General features: G+C 49.7%; 1 protein-coding gene and 1 long non-coding RNA gene across 8 annotated transcripts in view; both read left to right on the top strand.

The window, feature by feature from the left end:
* The window catches only part of SPTLC1 (serine palmitoyltransferase long chain base subunit 1), a 66,264-nt gene that overhangs the window by 42,058 nt on the left and 1,774 nt on the right, over positions 1–22,432 (top strand). For 2 of the 7 annotated variants that reach the window (XM_036430183.2, XM_036430186.2), the window contains 7 exons: positions 442–531; positions 7,222–7,329; positions 7,805–7,900; positions 8,114–8,210; positions 9,964–10,018; positions 18,766–18,883; positions 21,699–21,772. In XM_036430183.2, the coding sequence (XP_036286076.1) occupies positions 442–531; positions 7,222–7,329; positions 7,805–7,900; positions 8,114–8,210; positions 9,964–10,018; positions 18,766–18,883; positions 21,699–21,772 (638 nt within the window). Of the gene's footprint in view, positions 1–441; positions 532–7,221; positions 7,330–7,804; positions 7,901–8,113; positions 8,211–9,963; positions 10,019–18,765; positions 18,884–21,698; positions 21,773–22,432 lie in introns of those variants that run through there. The other 5 variants (XR_004986682.2, XM_036430184.2, XM_036430185.2 and 2 more) reach the window with 5 other exon arrangements.
* On the top strand, positions 538–1,256 carry LOC118714775. The gene is made up of 2 exons (XR_004986685.1): positions 538–746; positions 1,222–1,256. It is a non-coding gene; the product is annotated as an uncharacterized LOC118714775 (long non-coding RNA).

Here is a 22,432-nt window from a genome sequence, read left to right on the forward strand (position 1 = left end):
GCCACAGAGCTGCTGTGCTCACCAGCCATGAGCCCGCTGTTATAGTTTATATTTTAGGTAAAATTTACAGAACTGCAATGCACAAACCCTAGCCTTTTTACCAATGATTAGAACCATATAACCCAAGTATCATGGCCTCTATCATGACATCAAACATCCTGTCATCCCAGAAAGTTCCCTGGGCACCTTCCCAGTCATTCTGAGCGTGGAGGGATTTGTTTGTATAATAATAGTCTCAAAGTGCCTCAACCAAATGTGTGTGTGTATGTGTGTGTCAGGTCTCCTAGTTGATTGCAGGAGCTGAAAAACATGTCTGAGAGGAGAAAGCATTGTTCTTTCTCTCATAACAGCATGATCTCAAATGTGATGAATAAGTCTTATAATAGATGTTTGTATTTGGAGTTACTAAAATTTTAAATGTCTGTTGTTTTTCTTTTAAAGAATCCTCGCAAGGCACGTGTAACTAGACGTTTCATTGTAGTCGAAGGCCTGTACATGAATACTGGCACCATTTGTCCCCTTCCAGAATTGGTAAGCAGCCATGACTTCATTATCCTAGTATTTGGACTCTTTGGCAATTTGCCTTTTTTTAACGACCACTTTTAATGTATAACATCCACACTGCTGTGCACAATAAGGTCAGAAGCACACTCTAATCATACCAGGGAACTAGAGGAGCATGGAATGCCTTCCCTGGCCTTTAAAGAATGATCTAGACTCACATTTTTAAAACCAACTTCATCAAGGTGTAATCCTATATATTTTTTTATATTTATATATATTTTATTCATTTTAAAAAATATATATTTGTTGATTGATTTCAGAGAGGAAGGGAGAAGGAGAGAGAGATAGAAACATCAATAAGAGAGAATCATTGATGGGCCGCCTCCTGCACACCCCCACTGGGGATCGAGCCCAAAACCCAGGCATGTGCCCTTGGCCAGAATTGAACCTGGGACCCTTCAGTCCACAGGCTGATGCTCTATCCACTGAGCCAAGCTGGCTAGGGCTATTTTATTCATTTTTTTACAGAGAGGAAGAGAGAGGGATAGAGAGTTAGAAACATCGATGAGAGAGAATCATCGATCAGCTGCCTCTTGCACACCCCCTACTGGGGATGTGCCCACAACCAAGGTACATGCCCTTGACCGGAATCGAACCTGGGACCTTTCAGTCCACAGACCGACACTCTATCCTCTGAGCCAAACCGGTTTCGGCAAGGTGTAATCCTATATGATAAAAGCCTAACATGCTAAGTGTCTGACCATTTGTTGACCAGTTGCTATGACTTGCACTGACCACCGGGGGCAGATGCTTCAACCGTAGGTTAGCTTGCTGGGGTCCAGCCAATCGGGACTGGGTGAGACGGGCAAAACATGCCCTGGAGCCTACCTCTTATGGTCCCTCCCTGGCCAGCCAACCTCCCTTGTTCCCTCTCCAGCCTCTAAAATATTTCTTCTGACCTAACTGGTTTGGCTCAGTGGATAGAGTATTGGCCTGCAGACTAAGGTGTCCCGAGTTCGATTCCGGTCCGGGGCATGTACCTTGGTTGCAGGCACATCCCCAGTGAGAGGTGTGCAGGAGGCAGCTGATCAATGTTTCTCTCTCATTAATGTTTCTAACTCTCTATCCCTCTCCCTTCCTTTCTGTAAAAAAAAAATCAGCCGAAACCGGTTTGGCTCAGTGGTAGAGCGTCGGTCTGCAGACTGAGAGGTCCCGGGTTCGATTCCGGTCAAGGGCATGTACCTTGGTTGCGGGCACATCCCCGGTAGGGGGTGTGCAAGAGGCAGCTGATCGATGACTCTCTCTCATCGATGTTTCTAACTCAATCCCTCTCTCTCTAAAAAAAATCAATAAAATATATTTTTTTAAAAAATCAATAAAAATACTTAAAAATAAATAAAGTATTTCTTCTAATTAATTGCCTTTCAATGTGCATGAATCTGTGCACCGGGCCTCTAGTTGACATATAATACAATAAAATACAGAGAAAATGTACAGTCTTAAGTTTTGACAGATGTATACACTCCTATCACTGCCCCCATAGTTGAGATACAGAACAGATCTGTCACTCTGGAATGTTCTCTCATCCCTGGTCAGTACACCCAAACCTGGCCCAGGGCCACCATTGATCTACTTTTTGTTCCTATAGTTTTGCCTTTTGTGTAGCACCTTGTCTAAATAAAATTATATGGTATGTATTTTGTAAAACTTAGCTTTTTAACATAGAAAGAAAAATACTGTTTTTAGAAATCATGACTATTAAGATACTTTTAAATTGAGGTGAAATTTATATAACATAAAATTAACTGCTTTTTTTTTTTTCAACTTCCAGCATCATTTTTAGTTTTTGTATTTTTTTAATAAATCTTTATTGTTCATATTATTACAAATGTTCCTCATTTTTTCCCCCCTTTGTTGCTCCCCCCCACCAGGTTCCCACCCCACCCTCTGCCCTTTCCCCACCCCCCATTGTCCTCATCCATAGGTGCACAGTTTATGTTCAGTCTCTTCCCGCACCTCCCACTCCCCTTTTCCCTGAGAATCGTCAGTTCACTCCCCTTCCATACCTCGGATTATCAGATTTTTTAATTTCCTTGGTTTTTAGATTCACTTGTTGATAGTTATGTATTTGTTGTTCATAATTTTTTTTAAAATATATTTTATTGATTTTGTGCAGAGAGGAAGGGAGAGAGAGAGAGAGAGAGAGAGAGTTAGAAACATCGATGAGAGAGAGTCATCGATCAGCTGTCTCTTGCACACCCCCTACTGGGGATATGCCCGCAACCAAGATACATGCCCTTGACTGGAATCGAACCCAGGACCCAAGCCGACGCTCTATCCATTGAGCCAAACCGGTTTCGCCTGTTGTTCATATTTTTTATCTTTATTTTCTTCCTCTTCATAGAGAATCCCCTTCAGCAATTCATATAATTCTGGTTTGGCGGTGATGAACTCCTTTAGCTTTTTTTTATTTGTGAAGCTCTTTTTCTGGCCTTCGATTCTGAGTGATAACACTGTGGCCATAAGTTTTGCAGTTTGACATGCAATAGCAAAACTAGCATGGATTTCTTTCTTTTAAATCCTCAAGGCCAGGGAGAAGCCTGAAACTGAGGTATTTGCCCTTGACTGGAATCGAACCCGGGACCTTTCAGTCTGTGGTCTGATGCCCTATCCACTGAACCAAACTGGCTAAGGCATCTTTTTCTTTCTTCACAAATTCATGGATAGAAAGTCATCGATCTTAGTAATCTAAGCATATGAATTTTTTTTTTCTGAAGTCAAGAGCTTTCACTTTTTCACATAAAGGAAGCCTTTACCGTTTTCTTTGGCCTGTCAGGATAGTCAGCACCACTGCTCTAGCACTGCAGGGCACAAGCATGCGACACCTTTCCTGTGGATCCGCTGGCAGATGGCGGCTCTGTCTGGTGTCATCTGGACAAAGGATGGTGCATGTCCTGGCAGGGGGAGGGTGGTGTGAGGCTTCACCGCACTACTCAGGAAGGCACAGACTGTTTATTGAATTCCCGGGATTTTCCCGTTAATCTTTTCAGACCACAGTTGGGTGATGAAACCATGAAATGTAAACTAAGCTGAAGGGGGAACTATTCACCACATGACCTTGGTGTGTGGCTTCGTTCCCTGAGCTCCATGCTCTAGTCCTTCCACTTGTGGCATGGACCAGCACTTCATTCCTCCGTAGTGCTAAGTAGTACTGCAGTCCATGAGTACACTGCATTTTGTTTTTCTACTGATGAGTATTTGGGTTGCTTCCGCCTTCTGGCCATTGTGAATAGTGCTGCTGTGAACAGTTGTGTACAACTACTTGTTTGCATCCGCTTTCAGGATGTGTGTCTATATGTGTAGCCGTATAATTGCTAGATCACATGGTAGTTTCATGTTTCACTTACTGAGGAACTGGCTGTACTGTGCTATTGGTCTATTACATTGATTGATTTTCCCGTGTTGAACCACCCTTGCATTTGGCCATGGAAATTTGAATCTATGAGTCCATCATTTTGAATAAGGGTTTCATAGCTTATTTTTTAAAGTTTTCACTATGTTTTGAGGAAATACAGATACATCCTAAATATTAATGAAAGATTTGTCTTTATTTCCTCTCCTTGTTTTCATAAGTATCAAAGACTGATAGAATAATGAGGGGGACCGGGGGCCAGAACAGGTTAGAACGTCTGTTGTAGGACTACGATACCAGAGCATTGTGGACGGGCAAGTGTCAGCCCAGCAGAGAAGCAAGACCACAAGTGCATGTGAGGTCAGGATGTGCCAGATCTGAGTACAGAAAGGTTACAGGACACAAAATAGGGCTTGATTGTGGGATGCCTCTTTCACGGATTTGTTTATTTACGTACCAGTATGTCATGATATTATTAAACTAGTAGCCTAGTGCATGAATTTGTACACCTTGAAAGAACCTGGACCATGAGGCTGCAGTGGGCACGGATGGGTTTCAGCCCATCCTCCACGCCCCTGCCTGGCCTTTCATGCCACAGCTCCTGGCCCCCTCTCTGCCAGCAACCCCGCTCACACTACTGCCGCTCCATGCACTGATGGTCACAGCCCAGAGTGCACCCGTTGTTGGCATGAAATGATTGGGTATGAGCAGTAGCTGCTGCCCTGATCACCCGGGGGGGGGGGGGGGGGGGGCGTGGAGAAGGCCTCTGGGCAATCAGGGCCGGCAGCCGCTGCTCACACATGCTGATGGCGCTGAGTGATTGGGACCCGTGCCAGGTGCCAGCAACTGGTGGGAGTGACGGCTCCAGCACTGGCAGCCGGTGCATGAGGCGACTGCCGGCCCCAGTCATCCCTCAGGAGCAGGGGGAGATGGAGAAGCCCTGAGGGGTGATCAGGACTGGTGCTGGCAGTGGGTGTGAGTGGCAGCTCTGGTGCTGGCAGCAGGTGCAAGTGCCGGGCGAGACCGCGGTGTGCAGGAGCAAAGAATTTTCAGTAACTACCAGAGGCTTGTCCTGATGACAGCGACCGATGCCCTGCCTTGGTCTGGCGCTCCCTCTCACTTGCTCTACCATCCCACCGCAGCCAACACCCACCATGCTCCATGCGTGCCTCCTGGGGGTCAGGTCAGTGCATGTCATAACGACTGGATGTTCGGTGGTTCCACCACCGTTCGGTATATTTGCATATTAGTCTTTTATTATATAGGATATACTCTAAAATACGATTTTTAGAAACTTTTTCATTCATATTAATGAATGGAAAAGTGTTGAAAAGATATAATTCTCCCCAAATAAGTTTATTAATTTTTAATTAAAATCTAGCAGAAAGCTTAGTGCCCCCCCCTCCCCGAATTTGATATTGGCAAGATTAGCCAATAAAATCTGGATTAAAAAATTATCATCCAGGCCAGAGTGGCCGAGTTGGTTGGGCATCAAGTCATCCTGTGCACTATAAGATTCTCGTTTAATTTCTGGTCAGGGCACATGCCTGCCTATTTGATACCCGGTCAGGCCACGTGCAAAAGGCAACCAATTGATATTTCTCTCTCTCTTTCTATCTATCTTATCTATCTCTGTCTCTCTCTCTCTCTCCCCCCCTCTTCCCTTCTTTCCTCCCCCTTCCTCTTTCTCTAAAAACCAATATAAATATTTTTTAAAATAAAAATCAATAAATTATCTGAGACTTGTGACATTTTACACATTATTCCTGTAGTTTTAATGTAAAATGATCTTTTATTTAAATCTATTTTTATTGATTTGAGGGGGGGGTGAGAGGGAGATAGAAATATCGATCAGCTGCCTCCTACACATTCCTTATTGAGGGGTCAAACCCATAACCTGGGCATGTGCCCTGACTGAGAATCGAACCCGTGATTTCCTGGTGCATGGGATGATGCTCACCCAATTGAGCCACACTGGCCAGACAGTGCAAAAAGATCTCAAAATTAAATCTTTAGTAATCAAAATACATGAGTCATGGGAATATTTGAGACGTCAAACTTCTCAAATCATATATATAAAGATTTAGTAGTTAATAATCGCTGTATTTCAATTCAGTTGTGAAGTTGATCCTGTACACATCATATGGGGTAATTAATCTCTAGGGGATAAAAAGAAAACCTATAAACACCTAATGAATGGACACAGACAACGGGGGTGAGGGCATGAATGTGGGGGGAGTAACGGGGGCTAAGGACATATGTAATAACTTAATAAAGAAAGTTTTTTAAAAAACAACCTATAAACAAACATGCACATGTCCAGCTTCCCACAGTGTAAACAAAACTATAAAGACACGAAATGCTTAGAAGAACATGCAGATCAATAAGCATCTAACCTTGATGGGAAAGGACTTTCTTCTAAGCCTGAAAGTAGAGGGGAAAACATAATGAAAAGGTTTTCTGCATTAAAAAATGACATGGATCCAAAATTAAACACATGCCACTGAGGGAGGGAGAGAGAAGTTTCCCAGGAGCTTTTGTGTGGTCAGACCTGTATTTAACAGGTAGGTTACATGATTATACTCCTAACAGTTCACCTTGCGCTTCTTTAGACATTAGCAATGCTGTGTGTACTATTGAGGTGAAGGAAACCTTTGAAGCATCACAAGTTCAGTTGATTGTCGCTGTTCACGGTACTTAGGTTCTAGAAGCCTGCTGCAGAGGCTGAGGTACAGACTGAGGTGCTCCTGGGCAGACACAGGTAGTTTTCAGCGAGCCTCTAGTCACCACCCACTCCTGAGTCCTTGAGTCACAGCCTCATTTTGAGTGTTCTGTTTAAAGACACCCTCTTTGATTGATAGTGTTGATTCACCAGCGATGAGCTCAGAGCCGACAGCGCTGTGACTCCCGCCTGGAGGAGACTCGTCTAGCTCACGTGTTTTCTCCACGAGGCACTTCACAGCCTCTCGCTTAAGAACAGCACTCAGCACTACGCCGGGGACCACTTAGACAGCAGGGTCACCAACAGAAGCACAAGACATAGGGAAATGTGGCCAGGAATAGACTGTGCAAAGAACACGTACTTACTGTGCGCTGAAGCGCTCCTGTGCGGCGCAGCTGGCACCGCTGCCAGGTGCCTGCCCTGGGCTGAGGACTGTTGGGTTCCAGCTCCATTCAGTAAGTGGGCATTCCCAGATAAGAATCCGCCTGTGCTGAGGAGCGGCTGCTGCGTTTTCTCTTTGTCATGTTAGGGTAATTTGTTCTTCCTGATCAGACTTGTAAAGCTCCTTCTTATTCACATTTAGGTTCAGTTAAAATACAAGTACAAAGCCAGGATCTTTCTGGAGGAGAGCCTTTCGTTTGGAGTGCTGGGGGAGCATGGCCGAGGAGTCACTGAGCATTTTGGAATCAATGTAAGTTCTCAGTTTTTGGAACATGCCTCACACCGGAAACTCGCAGTCCCATCCTGCTGGGCAGGTTCACGGCTCAGGCAGTGCTTGCCTGGGCAGCACCGCCGCTCTGGTGTCTGTCTCCTCACAGAGCCCGAGGGCCGGTCCCTGCAGGCTGCCAGCTCACGGCGCATCAGTCTGTGCTGGGTTCACACGGCAGCACTGGGTCGGTTCCGTGTCTGCTCCAGAGACAGTTGCATTCGCCTCACGTCGTGTAAAAATTGTCCCGATGATAAAGTGGCACAGGGATAAAGTGAGGCACCTGCGGGAGTGCTCTGAACATCTGTTCTTTCAGTGACAGGTTGTGTGTTCACCTGTTTTCACATGCGTAGCTTGTAGAGCCCGGGTGTTGGAATGATCAGTGCTGAAAGGTCGCTAGGCTTGAAATTGGTCTGGTTTTGATTGGCGAGTAATTGACAAGGTCCCTCTTTTCTGGCAGATCGATGATATTGATCTCATCAGTGCCAACATGGAGAACGCACTTGCTTCCATTGGGGGCTTCTGCTGTGGCCGCTCTTTCGTAATCGACCACCAGGTAGGTGCTTTCCGAAACGCCCCTGCTCCGGGGTCACCGCAGTGTGACTTGCAGGGAACTAAATTCCGTGCAGAGTTCATCACAATTGTTTTGTTTTGTTAATCCTCACCTGAGGCTATTTTCTCCATTGATGTTTAGAGACAGTGGAAGGGAGGGGCAAAGGGGAGAGAGAGGAGGAGTGGGTATTTATGTTTTTAACTTGTTTCTTCTCAGCGCCTTTCCGGTCAGGGATACTGCTTCTCTGCCTCGTTGCCGCCCTTGTTAGCTGCTGCTGCCATTGAGGCCCTCAACATCATGGAAGAGAATCCAGGTATAATCTTCGAACCCAGGAAGTCAGACTGCAGGTTACATTAGCCATGGCCCCCTGCACGTTTTGGAGGAATTAGCGAGAGGAGACGATGTGCCGACAGCTCTGGGCTGAGTCTCACTCTCCGCCTGGCTGCAGCGCGGAGCAGGCAGCGCCTCCCGCGTCTGCGTCCTGGAGCTGAGCTGGAGCGGGCGTGCAGGTGTGGTGCTGGCCAGTGTCGTTAGTTTCTTTCTTTTTTTTTTTTTTTTAGAAATTAGTTGGTATCTAGTTTACGACCATTAAAATCAACTGAATTTAAAATGTGGCTTTGGCTGTGATAGTGCCTCCTCATCAGAGCCTGAATCAGAATTTGAGAAATAGGCATAACCTGGTATTACTTGAATTTCAAATTTTCTAAGTTTCTAAATTTTCAACTTTGGTTTTTATTTCAGAGAATAGGGCACCATGAGTGTTTTCTGGGTACTTCCCACACCTGCCTGGCAGGTGGCCTGGCCCTCCAGCCTCCTGCTCGGATAGTTTAGATTTTCAATTTTTTTCTTGAGGAAATGGAAAATATCAAGGAAAAGATCATAAACATTATTACAAGCAGCCTCTATTTTTTACCAGACTATTAACCAGTTTGATATTTCTGTAACAAATGTCTTGGTACCCTTTTATCATTAGCCAAATTATTTGTAGAATTTTGATAACAAGAGCCATCGTTTTGCTGTGGAAAACGTCATCCCAGATTTGCTAACAAGGATGGAGAGGTATCAGTGTGCCGAGATGAAATCTTGGGCCTCCAGAAGCATTTCTGGCCGCCTGTCTGTGTGTTGTCAGTATATGGAAGGATTTGCAGCATTTTAAATTGATGAACTTGAAATGGATCTTTTTATATATATATCTTTTATTGATTTCAGAGAGGAAGGGAGAGGGAGAGAGAGATAGAAACATCAATGATGAGAGAGAATCATTGATTGGCTGCCTCCTGCATGCCCCTCACTGGGAATCAAGCCCACAACCCAATCATGTGCCAGAATCAAACCTGGGACCCTTCAGTCTGCAGGCCGACGCTCTATCCACTGAGCCAAACTGACTAGGGCTTGAAATGGATCTCTAAAAAATATTTTTGGATTAGTAATACCAGGTTTTCCAAATATGTATTTGACCCTTAGACAACACAGGTTTGAACTTCCCAGGTCTATGTATATGCAATGTTTTTCAATGAATACCTGCACCATCTTCCATAGATTTGAGGATGCTGAGGTCCTACTGTGTGCATTGATCTGTGCCATGTCATACGCATCTGCGGATTTTGGTATTCCCCACAAATGCCAAGGGACAACTTAAGTTTTTAAAAGTCAGAAGTTAAACTCAGCAACTCAGCCTGGCCAGTGTGGCTCAATGGTTGAGTGTCAGTCTATGAACCAAGAGGTTAAGGTTCAATTTCCAGTCAGGGCACATGCCCAAGTTGCAGGCTTGATTCTTGGTGAGGGTAGGGTGTGCAGGAGGCAGCCAATCAATGGTTCTCTCTCATCATTGATGTTTCTCTCTCTCTCTCTCTCTCTCCCTCTCCCTCCCCCTCCCTCCCTCCCTCTCTCTCTCTCTCTCTCTCTCCCCCTCTCTCCCTCTCTCTCTCTCTCTCTCTCTCTCTCTCTCTCTCTCTCTCTCTCTGAAATGAAGTAAAATATATATATGATAAAAAATTTTAACTCAGATTTTCTAAACCTTGCATTGTCCGAGGGTCAGCTGCACTAAAGAATGTTTTTTTCACCAGGTATTTTTGCAGTGTTGAAGGAAAAGTGCAAACGAATTCATAAAGCTTTACAAGGGTAAGTTTTCTGTGTTTCAGCCAGCTTAAAGTTTACCTTCTCTACATATAAACGGTTAATGAAAATGTTCAATGTCGTCTCTTTAGTTTGGGTATATTTGATAGGCTCGGGTCAGTTTGACTGAATTGCAACTAAGAAACCAAAACCTCGGTTCCAGAGCAGCCGCTGTGTTGTTATGTTAAGGAATCATGATAGTTCTTCTATATTGATAGACGCTCAATAATAGGATATGCTATCAGTGCACAAGATCAAAACAGCGCATGCCCTAGCGTGCAGCCACCAGGACGGTCAGCATGCGCTCTGGGCACGCCATGCCTGCAGGAGCAAGAGGCCGGCGCGCGCTGCTCATTGGTGACTCTCGGACTTCCAGGGCCTTAGGATTACTAAGTTGTATTCCAAGCCACTGTGAGAAAAAGAACCCAGTGGCACTGGAGTGAACCTGATGAGAGGTTTGTTGGTTTTCACGACACAACAGGACTTCAAGATTCCTCAGGTGAGAGAGTGGAGGTCGGTGAGTTTCAGGCGGTTCTCTGGTCTTCCAGAAAACGATCTTACAGCCCGGGGCCTGCATTTCTGCCTTTTCTAAGGTGAAGCCTGCCCTTTGGTGATGTGAGGCCTCTCTATGGAAACTAGAAACTTTTGTAAAAGAAAAGGCAGGTGAAGAGCGAGCAGCTCACAGCTGAGCCGGTAGAGGAGGGCAGAAGTGATCCAGTCTGGGTGTGTCTGCCTGAGTACACGGCATTCCTGCCTCATGTATGGCGGGGAGGCACGGAGTGGACGCTTCCAGGCACGCGGGTGACGGCGTGTGAACGTACAGCACAGCCCGCCGTGCGTTGCCGTCAGCCAGGAGCAGGTGCCACCCCACTGCCGCAGGATGCTGTGCTTGGTTTGCATGGCTGGCATCCACTTTCCCCAGCCCTTGCCCACCTTGCATCTCTCCGTGTGTTTAACCCTCTGTCCGTCTGCGCTGAGCTGCAGCCTCGCCTCCTGCTCTCCCTGGAACTCCCTCGTCTCCTAACAAACCTGTGCACTTCTGAACCGTCTCCCCTCGTGTTAATAGCCACAGCAATGTCACAGCTCTCTTCTGAAGACGGGGGCGGCTTTGGTGGTGCCTCCTCTGTGTCGTGGGTCTCCCCGACCAGGGTCGTGTGATGAGCACTCAGCTACACTGTCCTCTCTGGGAGCGCATTCCTCTCCCTGACTCCCCTCGCCTCCGGCAGCTAGCCCGCTCCGCCTCTCCGGAGCTCACCTTCTCCACGTCCTTGCCCTCGTCTGCACTGGAAACTGCTGAGTCTGCCTCTGCTCTCGTGCTTCTCCCAGACGGTGCCTGTGGAGGCCACGCTCACTGCCTCGTTGCTGCATCCAGCAGCCTCTGCGCCCCTTTCCTCCGGCTCCTCCTTGGAAGACTGTGTTCTTCCATCCTGGAGTCCCACGCGACCCCTCTGTGGGCAGCTCCCAGGTTTGCATCTCCCATGTGTCCCCCTCTTAGGGCTCCAGGTCTCGCGTCCAGGGCTTACCACTGAGTAGTTCTGCGTGGAGGACTCCACAGTTGCCTCAGACCGACCCGCAGTAAGGCAGGTGTGGGAGCATCACACAGGTACCCGGTATTTAGAGGTAACAGGAGACAAAACAGCGAGGACGCCGGTGTGGCAAGAGGGGAGAAAGGCCAGAGCATGCAGGGCTCAGCGGCCGTGACGGGCCCGGCTCCGATAGGAAGCCATGGCCTGGCACTGACCAGAGGTGGCAGGACATGACTGAGAGGCATCTCAGCAAAGCCACTCTGTGCTGAGTGAAGAAGCAGCTAATAGCTGGTGGCAGTGCTGAGGCCAGGAGACCAGTGAGGAGGTGGTGTGGTGACTTTGCCTTTCCTACCAGAGTGGATTTTGGATGGAGTTTGAAGCTGGATTTGCCAGAAGTTCATATTCCAGTGAGTGAGAGAGAGAGAGAGAAGGCTCACGCTTGAGCTTAAGGTTTCTGGTCTGAGTGACTAGACAGCCTTGCTAGTCAGCAAGATGGTTCGAATTGCTGGGCCAGTGTGTTGGGCACGGCCAGTGTGCTGGGCACGGTCACTGTGGCTGTGTTAAGCTCAAAATGCCATCAGACGTCTGGGAGATGTAGCCGCTCAAGTTGAAGCGAGAGGCCTCGGGTCAATTGCATGTAAACGGTATTTCCGGCATTTCTGTGTGAAGCGGTCAGGAGCCAGGAGATTGAGAAAGAAGGGGGGGAGTCTAGTGAAGACAGTGGAGCCGGCCACGTGTCCCGCTGCTGCGAGCTGGGCCTGTCTCTGCCTGAGGCTGAGCAGTGTCGGGAGCAGCAGAAGCAGGTCCGGAGAGACCGGGAAGGAGAGGTGGGACAGTCGCATGACAGTTTTGAGGAGCTGGGCTGTTCAGAAAGAGGATGGTGCCTGGAGGAAGAAAACGAGGGAAGGGAAGGAAGTCTGTTCTGATGCTAGCACAGTCAGTTTATGAAAACACCACCTCTTTCTTCACCGGTTGGTCTCTGTCACTTAACCACTTTCCCAGCTGCAGCTGGATCTGGCTTTTAGCCGTTTTTCTCCTTATTGGTTTACTTGTTCAATCCTTAGACTGTTTTAAATGCCATCTGTTTTTATCATCTATAGCTTTTGGCACATGTGCTGTCAAAATGAGCACAGATCACCATATAAGTTTTGCGATAAGTTCAAATTTCACCAAAAATATTAGTAGCACTTTAATTGTAATTGCATTAAATGTTTTGATGAATGTGGAGTGAATTTGTATCCACTTATTTGAATTTTCCTTTGTGTCTTTAAGGGAAATTTAAAATTTTTCTTTAAAGCTCTTTTATGGGCCTTTAAAGGTTATTTGTGGGTATCCTATAGGTTTTATTTCTATTATGAATAGGATTGTTTTTTCTTTTATATTTTCTTTTTAATTCTCACCTGAAAATATTTTTCCATTGATTTTTAGAAAGTGGAAGAGAGAGGGAAAGACAGAGAGAAATATCTATGTGAGAGAAACACGTCGATTGGCTGCCTCCTGCACACACCCTGACCAGGGCCCAGGCCAGGAGGAGCCTGCAACCAAGGTACATGCCCTTGACTGGAATCGAGCCTGGGACCCTTCAGTCAGCAGGCTGACACTATCCACTGAGCCAACTGGCCAGGGCTATCTTTTCTGGTTATTGCTGACTTACGAGAATGTTCTTGTTTTCTCTTAACTAATCTTACATTCAGCAGTAGTTCTTTTCTCTAACTGATCGTACATTCCAATAGTTCTTTTCAGTGTTTTGTGATACGCACATAGAAATCCCATTATCTGCTCTAATGTTTTTCTCTTCTTAATCCTTAAATAATTTTAATTATTTTTCTTTTATTGCATTGCTCTGGGTCTCGTAATAGTCTACTGAACATGCAGTCGTAGCAAACATCCTTCTCATTCCCAATATAAAAGTATTTTTTTAATTCAGTATAAAACAACATATAATAGGGTTTTGGAGTGTGGCCTTTATCAAATTATTTCTAGATTTGGAGATTTTTTAAAAATTATAAATTTATCTCATGCTAAATTGCACTGATACACACACACACACACACACATATATATAGTTGTTGACAATATTACAGTTGTCTCCTTTTCCTCCCTCTTTGCCTCCTTCCATACAGCCCCGCTCTGTCCCAAGGCTTCCCCATGTTATAGTTTCTGATGTTGGGTCACCCTTGCATTTCTGACTAAACTCCTACTCGATTACAAAAAGTTTCTATGCTAATATATTTAGTTAGCTTGTATTTTAATTTGAATTTTTATAACCATAATTATAATTTAAATGGACCTGGGAATATTATGCTCAGTGAAATAGCCCAGTTAGAGAAAGACAAGTACCATATGATCTCACTTATATGTGAATCTAAAGAACAAAATAAACTAACAAAGTGGAGACAGACTCATAGATACAGAGTACAGACTGACAGCTGTCAAGGGGTAGGGAATAGGGGACCGGGTGAGAAGGGTGAAGGGGTTAAGCAAAAAAAAAAAAAAAAGGAAAGACTTGTGGACACAGACATCAGCAAAGTGACAGAGGGAAAGGGGGTGGGGGTAGGTAGAAGGGAGTAAAGAGGAGATTAGTGGTGGTAGAAGGAGACTTGACTTGGGGTGGAGAAAACAATCCTTTAATTTATAAGAGATAAATGCAAATTAGGCTGGGACGTAACAACCAGCTCAGAGCACGACCCCAGCCCCAGCAGACACACACCACACACCAGGGCTAGGGGTGGGCTCCTAGCCAGCCCCCAGCCTCAGCACCGCCCAGCTCCGAGGCCACTCCCGCCAGGGGTTTGCAGGCAGGCACACCTGCCACCTGCCCTGGGAGCAAGGTCCCGGAGGACCCACGGACCCACCCAGACTGTGGCTTAAGCCCATTCCCTGCAGGAAGCGGGCCTAAGCCGTCAGTAGGGCATCCCTGCTGTGAGAGGGGGGCTGCACTGAGGGACACCCACCCAGTGCACGAATTTTGTGCACCGGGCCTCTAGTACAATATATAAATGATGTTTTATAGAACTGTATGCTTGAAACATTTAATTTTATTAACTAATGTCACCCTGATAATTTAAATAAGTAAATAAATAATCTTATTATCTTTTTGTACCAACCTTATATAACCCAGGAATCAGTGTTCTGGTAGCCTCAGTAAGTGAAGGAGCAACGTTTCCACCTTTCCTGCGTTTTGAAGCCACTGTGTAGGCCAGGCTCTCCTCTCCCCTCGAGGTTTTCCAGCCTTGGGCCTTTGTATTATATAATCCGTGGTTATCTCTCTGTCTGCATTATTTCCTCATTATACTTCACTTTTCTTTCTTTTGCATTTCAAATTTTTATGGTAAACTTTCTAAAAATTTGCCTAGCTCATTATCTTTTAATTTTGTTTCTGTTTTTATCACATTTCCCTTTTTTTAAAAAAAAAATTTATTTCTTGTTTTTTTGCCTTGTTGGAATTTATTCTTACCCTTTTTTTAGCTTCTTGCATTTATTTATTTATTTTTTAATATATTTTATTGACTTTTTACAGAGAGGAAGGGAGAGGGATAGAGAGTTAAAAACATCAATGAGAGAGAAACATCGATCAGCTGCCTCTTGCACACCCCCCTTTGGGGATGTGCCCGCGACAAAGGTACATGCCCTTTACCAGAATCAAACCTGGGACCTTTCAGTCCACAGGCCGACTCTTTATCCACTGAGCCAAACCGGTTTCGGTGCTTCTTGCATTTAGGTTATCGGTTTTATTTACTATTTTCAAGTAAAGATAAACAGTATCTAAGGCAGTGATCAGGGTCACTTCACGTAATTTTGTGAGTCCCCTCTAATCCGTGACCCTCCTCCTCCTCACTCAGAGGCTGGCCTGGGAGAAGGCAGCAGCCTGTGCTTGGCTGATGCTGGGACAGGAGCGCCTGTGTTCCAGCAGACTCTGTGTCCCGCCCTCTCCAGGCTGGGGACATGCAAAGAGCCTCATCTGAATGGTTGACTGCTCTGTCCTGGCACCCAGCCAGTGCTTAGTATTTAAACATTTGTCTAATATGCTTTCCAGAATTTTATTTAAAAAGTTTAATGGGCCTTGAAACAAGCTTTTAAGCTTCTGACCTCAAGCTATAATTCTGTGTCCATTTGGTTTTTATTACACTTTCACCTGCTCTTCAGTCTGGCGGCCAGAGGGAGGGCCTTGCGTTTCCTTCTCCCAGCAGCCTGCCCCCCGCTGGGGGAGCGAGCCCCTTTGTTTGAAGCACGGGCTCAGGTGGGCTGTAGGTGTCCTGTGTGTATTACAGAAAGCCCAGGCCTTTTAATTAATATGAAATACTATTTGAAAAGCAACTTTTTAAAGACTCCCCTGAGTACGTGACCTAAAGACAGTTGGTACATTCTTACGTGCAAGTTTAACACATCTGGAGTTTACATAGGATATGGATTTTGAATGCATATTGTTTTGCTTGTACATTAATAAAACCAATCTAGAAGATTCTCCATACTCCAGAAGGCCTGGATTCTAAGACTCCATGGTTCCAGTTTGCAGCCTGGCTTATTGAGAGGTCATAGCGGGGCACGTGACATTCAAAGAAAGGAGGCAGCTTAATAATGTGCAGGGAGGTTTGAGGCCAGCAAGGTTCCTTCCAGCAGGACACATGCTGCTTGGCGTGTGGCTGACAGGCTGTTAGTAAAAGTTGTGGAGTCCTAATCTGTCTAAGGAATCAGGCATGCTACAGGCTCTCTCTGTGCTCACTTTTTTCTGGGGGAAGGGTAAGTCTTTTTGGGTGAAACAAAATAAAACAGCAATCCAAGGTGCTTAGCCTGATCTATAATAATAAAAATGTAATATGCTAATTAGACCGGATAGCTGAATGACCTTCTGGCTGTCATTCCAGACCTCCTTCCTGACGGCAGCGGTGCGGGCCAAGGCAGAGGCAGTTGGGGCAATCAGGCAGGCGAGCGGTTAGGGGCTATCAGGCCAGCAGGCAGGCAGAGTGGTTAGGGGCAATCAGGCAGGCGAGCGGTTAGGGGCTATCAGGCCAGCAGGCAGGCAGAGTGGTTAGGGGCAATCAGGCAGGCGAGCGGTTAGGGGCTATCAGGCCAGCAGGCAGGCAGAGTGGTTAGGGGCGATCAGGCAGGCGAGCGGTTAGGAGCCAGCAGTCCCGAATTGCAAGAGGGATGTCTAAGTACCAGCATAGGCCTGATCTCTGGGGACTAAACCAGAGTCGGACTTCCCCCGAGGGATCCTGGATTGCAAGAGGGTGCAGGCCTGGCTGAGAGTCCTCCTCCCCTGTCTGTGAAGTTCATGCACCGGGTCTCTAGTGTCACATAAACATGCATTACCATTGGGTGCTGGGAGATGGATCAAAATCACCCTTAGAACCTTTCTCCCTGAGAGTTAGGTCTCCTAAGAAGGAAGAACATAAGTGTTCACTCGAGTAGAATTTAAAATTAAACATGCAAATAAGAAGGGCACTTTTCAATCAAAAACATTGCTCTATTCAGATTGTACCATTGTCAATGTCAGCAGTTCTTCCTCTAATTCATGAGATACAGACTAGAGAGTTAGGTGATAAGCAAGGACCCAGTGTTACCAGTGGTGATGCTGTCGGTGGAGGGAAGGAGACAGCAGTGTAGATGGTGCATGTCAAACTCAGGCTACCATGGGCCAAATAAGGCGTAAGCTTATGTGGCCACAAAACAACAAAAGCTTCGATCTTCATAGAAATGTAGGTTTATTTCAATAGAGACATGCTGAATACAAAGGGCTGAAATAAATGAGTACTCATTAACAAAATAACATTTTTATAAAATTTAATATTTTTTCTTGAACCAGACACTGAATAACTGCACAAATTAATAAGCATAACACAAATCTATTTTTCTTGCTCTCTGAAAGTGAAATATTTCCTGTTGCGTACACCAACCAAGTCAATCTAAGACTAATACGTGGCCATCGGCTGCTAAAATATTTGCTGCTAGTATTAATGGAGAGAAATGGTGCACCTGTGCATAAGTGTGTAAGGGAAATGAATGCAACACGATTTATAATCAGTCATTAGTGAACATTGTAGTTCGTTTTTAATAACTAGATGCCTGGTGCACGAAATTCATGCACAGGGGGTGGGAAGGAGGGGTGTCCCTCAGCCCAGCCTGCACCGTCTCCAGTCTGGGACCCCTTGAGGGATGTCCAGCTGCCTGTTTAGGCCCAATCCCACCAGGACTGCTGGCTCCCAACCGCTTCCCTGCCTGCCTGCCTGCCTGATTGCCCCTAACTGCTTCTGCCTACCAACCTAATCACCTCATACCCACTCTCCTGCCAGCCTGATTGACGCCTAACTGCTCCCCTAGAGGCCTGGTTGCCCCCAACTGCCCTCCCCTGCTGGTCCAGTCACACCTAACTGCCCTCTTTTGCCAGCCTGATCACCCTAACTGCCCTCCCATGCTGGCCCGTTTGCCTCTAACTGCCCTCCCCTACTGGCCTGGTCGCCCCTAACTGCCCTCCCCTGCTAGCCTGGTTGCCCCTACCTGTCCTCCCCTACAGGCCTCGTTACCCCCAACTGTCCTCCCCTGCAGGCCCAGTCACACCTAACTGCCCTCCCCAGCAAGCCTGGTTGCCCTCAACTGCCCTCTGCCAGCCCAGTCACCCCTAACTGCCCTCCTCTGCTGGCCATCTTGTGGCAGCCATCTTGTGTCCACATGGAAGCGGCCATCTTTGACCACATGAGGTGGCAATCTTGTGCGTTGGAGTGATGGTCAATTTGCATATTACCTCATTATTTAGGATTATGTATAACAGGATTTTGTAAAAATTAAGTTACAAAATTTTTATTAAAACCTTACATAGTGTTATATTGACTGGGCCACAAAAATATTCGTTGTGGGCTGCATGCGGGCTATGAATCACAAGTTTGACATGCTTGCTGTAGAGCATGATGGTGCAGCCCCTCCCAGCAGTGGGAGTGACAGCTGAGACCAGGTGCAACCAGCACTGGCACCGGAGGGTGGGAGAGAGCAGGTGAGGAGAGGAAACAGCAGGGCAGAGGCCGAGGGGCTGAGGACCTGGAGGGGCCACCTGAGCCTGTGGCATGTGGCCCAGCAGCCGGGCCTTCCTCCCCGCCTCCTGCAGGAGCTCTGCCCAGGGCGTGCATGTGACCGGTCAGAACCGGAATTCCGCCTCCGCACACCCTGCGGAAGTCAGTGAGTGGCGTGTGCTGACGCAGACCGTGTGCTCTGACTGTGCGTGTCTCCCTCCAGCATTTCTGGCCTGAGAGTGGTGGGGGAGGCCCTGTCCCCCGCCTTCCACCTGCAGCTGGAAGCCAGCACTGGGTCCCGGGAGCAGGACGCCAAGCTGCTGCAGGAGATCGTCCGGCAGGTGAGTGCCAGCCCTCCCAGCGCTTCTGCTTGCCCCCGCCTCCCCTGACCGAGCACCCTTCTCTGTCATTTCACAGCTCCCTGTGTCCGGGCCGGGGATGGGAGTGCGTGGCCCCTCACTCACCCTCTGTGCCCGGGGCGGGGGGGGGGGGAGTGCGTGGCCCCTCACTCACCCTCTGTGGGGGGGGGGGGATGGGAGTGCGTGGCCCCTCACTCACCCTCTGTGCCCGGGGGCGGGGGCGGGGGGGATGGGAGTGTGTAGCCCCTCACTCACCCTCTGTGCCGGGGCGGGGCGGGGCGGGGCGTGGGCCCCTCACTCACTCCTCGGTGCCCGGGCGGGGCAGGGCGGGGGCTGTGGCCCCTCACGCACCCTCTGTGCCGGGGCGGGGGCGGGGCGTGGGAGCGTGTGGCCCCTCACTCACCCTCTGTTCCGGGGGGGGTGAGGGGGGGAGCGTGTGGCCCCTCATTCACTCTCTGTGCCCGGGGCGGGGCAGGGCGGGGGCGTGTGGCCCCTCACTCACCCTCTGTGCCGGGGGGGGGCGGGGCGGGGGCGTGTGGCCCCTCACTCACTCTCTGTGCCCGGGGCGGGGCAGGGCGGGGGCGTGTGGCCCCTCACTCACCCTCTGTGCTGGGGCGGGGCGGGGGCGTGTGGCCCCTCACTCACTCTCTGTGCCCGGGGCGGGGCGGGGGGGATGGGAGCGTGTGGCCCCTCATCGAATGGTGCTCGTGCCCAGTGGAGTCTGGCGTGTGTGACGGGGACAGCTCACGCAGCGAGTGGTTCCAGCTTGTGCTGAGGGTGCTGTGTTCTGGGCCACATGGTGTTCACATGAAAATACTCTTCTTCTACTGAGTAACCTTCCAGAAAACCCTTACCAGGCACACCACCGGGCTTTTTTACACGTGGTGGGGCCACGTGGTGTGTCGTGGCCTGGCGGCGCTGGACAGCTGGCTGTCAGGGCGAATCCCAGCAGAGCTAGCCGCAGGCGTGGTGGCCTTGTAACGGAGCACTTCGCAGCCAGGCCAAGCTGTCAGTGTTTAATGTCAGAGTCAGTTCCCCACCGTCACCGGCCATTAGCCGAGGGCAGTCCCCGGGGAAGACACTGGCCCTTTGCTGCTCAGCGGCCCCTTGTCCCCACACCCCTCCCTCCTGCTCCCCCAGAAGTGCCAGGGCCTGCGGCTTCGGAGCCTGCCTGCCTGCACGCCCTTCGGAAGCACCGGGAGTGAGACGGCTGCACGCTGTGCCTCCACCTGCTCTGTGATGGCTGCGGCTGCCGTGGGCTGCTCAGGACGGGCCCCGTGTGTGCTCTGGCTCCGCTTGCTCAGATGTCCTGTGTCCTCACTGTGTGCACCACATCGCCTGGAACCACAGGCTCCTGGACAGCTCCCTGCAATCTGGCCATCTGGGATCAGTCCTCTTACACAAACTGTCACCATCACAGAACGTGGGACTCCTGAGGGAGCTGGGTGCTCTCACCTGTCCCCTCTGGTCAGACAGCTGCAGACACGAAAAAGACAGGCTCTTAAGGGGCCAGCATCCTGTCAGCCAGTTACTGCCTCGGTGTTTTTGTGAGTGGACAGATGGGGAGTGACAGCACCCTCCAGATCTGCGTTTATACAGACATGATACCAAAGCAGATTCTCGCTGACACACCAGCTGAAGGGACAAGCCAGGCGGTCAGTGTGGTCACAGGGCCTTCCTGGGCAGGAGCGGCCTCTGCAGAGCAGGTCAGGAACCGCGTTGGGGTTCATGGCGCCCGTCTTTGCGAGTGTGTGTGTGTGTGTGTGTGTGTGTGTGTGTCACACACACACACACACACACACACACAGGCCTTCCCTCGGGCCCGGCCAGAGCCCAGCTCCAGCTGTCCCTGCAGAGACAGGACGGGAGGGGGTGGGGTCACCCTCTAGCGGAGAGCCTGGCGGCCCAGTGAGCGGGGCAGGCTCGGGAGCTCGGTCTGCCACGCACAGGTTCCACCCCAGAGCCCGTGGTCCCCCTCCCCTCGCTTCCCAGTGCCTGAGGGATGGGAGAATCAGAGCTGTGAGCCTTAGCTTTGTAGAACTGAAAGGGTTTGTCGAGTTGCTTGACAGAACGCCGTCTGCACACACAGGTGGGTTGGATGCTTCTTACTAGCCGGGCCGGGGGCAGCCGGGCCGGGGGCAGCCGGGCTGGCATCCACTTCTGGATGCAGATCAGCCCGTGCCATCCCGGGTGCCCGTCCTTGCCTCTCGGAAACCCCGCCCTGCCACTTGCAGAAGGCCCTCCAGCGGCTGCCTGGCGCCACGCACAGGCTAACTCCGTGTGCCGCCACGTGTCCTTTTTATAAGTACGACTCGACCGCAAACACTGTCGTCACCCCAGAGAAGAAACCCCGGTAACTGCTCCCTCCCCTGATCCTTACGCCGTGAGGGATGGAGTGTTCCAGGTGCACCTGCCGGCAGGTGCGCGGGCCTGGGAGAGCGGCCTCAGGCTGTGCAGCCGCCCGGCGGGCCGGGCGCTGGCCCGGGGAGCGGGCGCTCAGAGGCAGCCGAGCCCCAAGCTCTTCCTCGGCGCTCTGCTGGCACCAGGCCCCGTCCGGCTTGTGGCCGCCTGCGGGCTTTGCTGGCATTGCCCATGCCCCAGCTCTGCTTCGTCTGAAATGCCTGCCAGCGGCTGAGGCCGTTCACATGTCAGTGAAGTCTCTGCCGTGGTGGCCGGCTCTGGGTCTCTTGCTGCTCTCACCGGTCTCCAGCCGTGGGCATCGAGCCGGGCACTGGCCCTGCCGCAGGGTGCCAGGCCTGCCAAGGCTGACTGCCCTCTTCCCGCCCTTTTCCCGCAGTGCATGGACCGGAGCATCGCCCTCACACAGGCGCGCTACCTGGAGCGAGAAGAGAAGTGCCTGCCGCCTCCCAGGTTGGTGGACGTGGAAGTGTGCCTCACTTCATTCCTTCTCTGAGTCTGTGACGTGTCATGGTCTGAAGTTTCTGAAAGGCTATCACAGAGCAAGGAAGCATTTCGTCATTACAATGAGCACACCAGCTGTTGTCTGTTTCAAGCTAGATGTTTGCACATTTTACCTGAAAAGCCCCAGGACCACTGAGAAATGCCTGCCCGCCCCTCACGGCGTGCGGTGCGAGGCAGTGTCCACAAACGCTTCCAGAGCCCAGGGAACCGCGAGGGGATCGCAGGGCAGGAGCCAGCGTGGGTTAACACCCGGCCCCCCTCTGCCCGCGTCCGGTGCCGTGGAAGGAGGGAGACCCTGAGGCATGGTGTGCAGGGCCACGGCATGGGGTCAGCGAGGTCACGGGTAGCCAGGGAGGACTCGGGCTTCCGAGAGCAGCTGACATGGAAGCTGAGCCCAGAAAATGGGATATGGCAGAGGACCTGGTGAGCATGGAGGCTTCTAGAAGGGAGTAGAGCACGTGGCCTGGCGGCCCCGGTGCAGGAGGGAGGCAGAGCCGAGCGCGAAGGGCAGCGAGCGTGGAGACGATGGCCCCGGAGACCTCGTCCATGGAGCTAGAGACGGGCTGCCTGGCCGCAGGCCCCTAGCCCAGGCCGCGAGCACCCTTAGGA

The sequence above is a fragment of the Pipistrellus kuhlii genome, unplaced genomic scaffold, assembly GCF_014108245.1.
Source record: "Pipistrellus kuhlii isolate mPipKuh1 unplaced genomic scaffold, mPipKuh1.p scaffold_m20_p_102, whole genome shotgun sequence".
NCBI lineage: Eukaryota > Metazoa > Chordata > Mammalia > Chiroptera > Vespertilionidae > Pipistrellus > Pipistrellus kuhlii.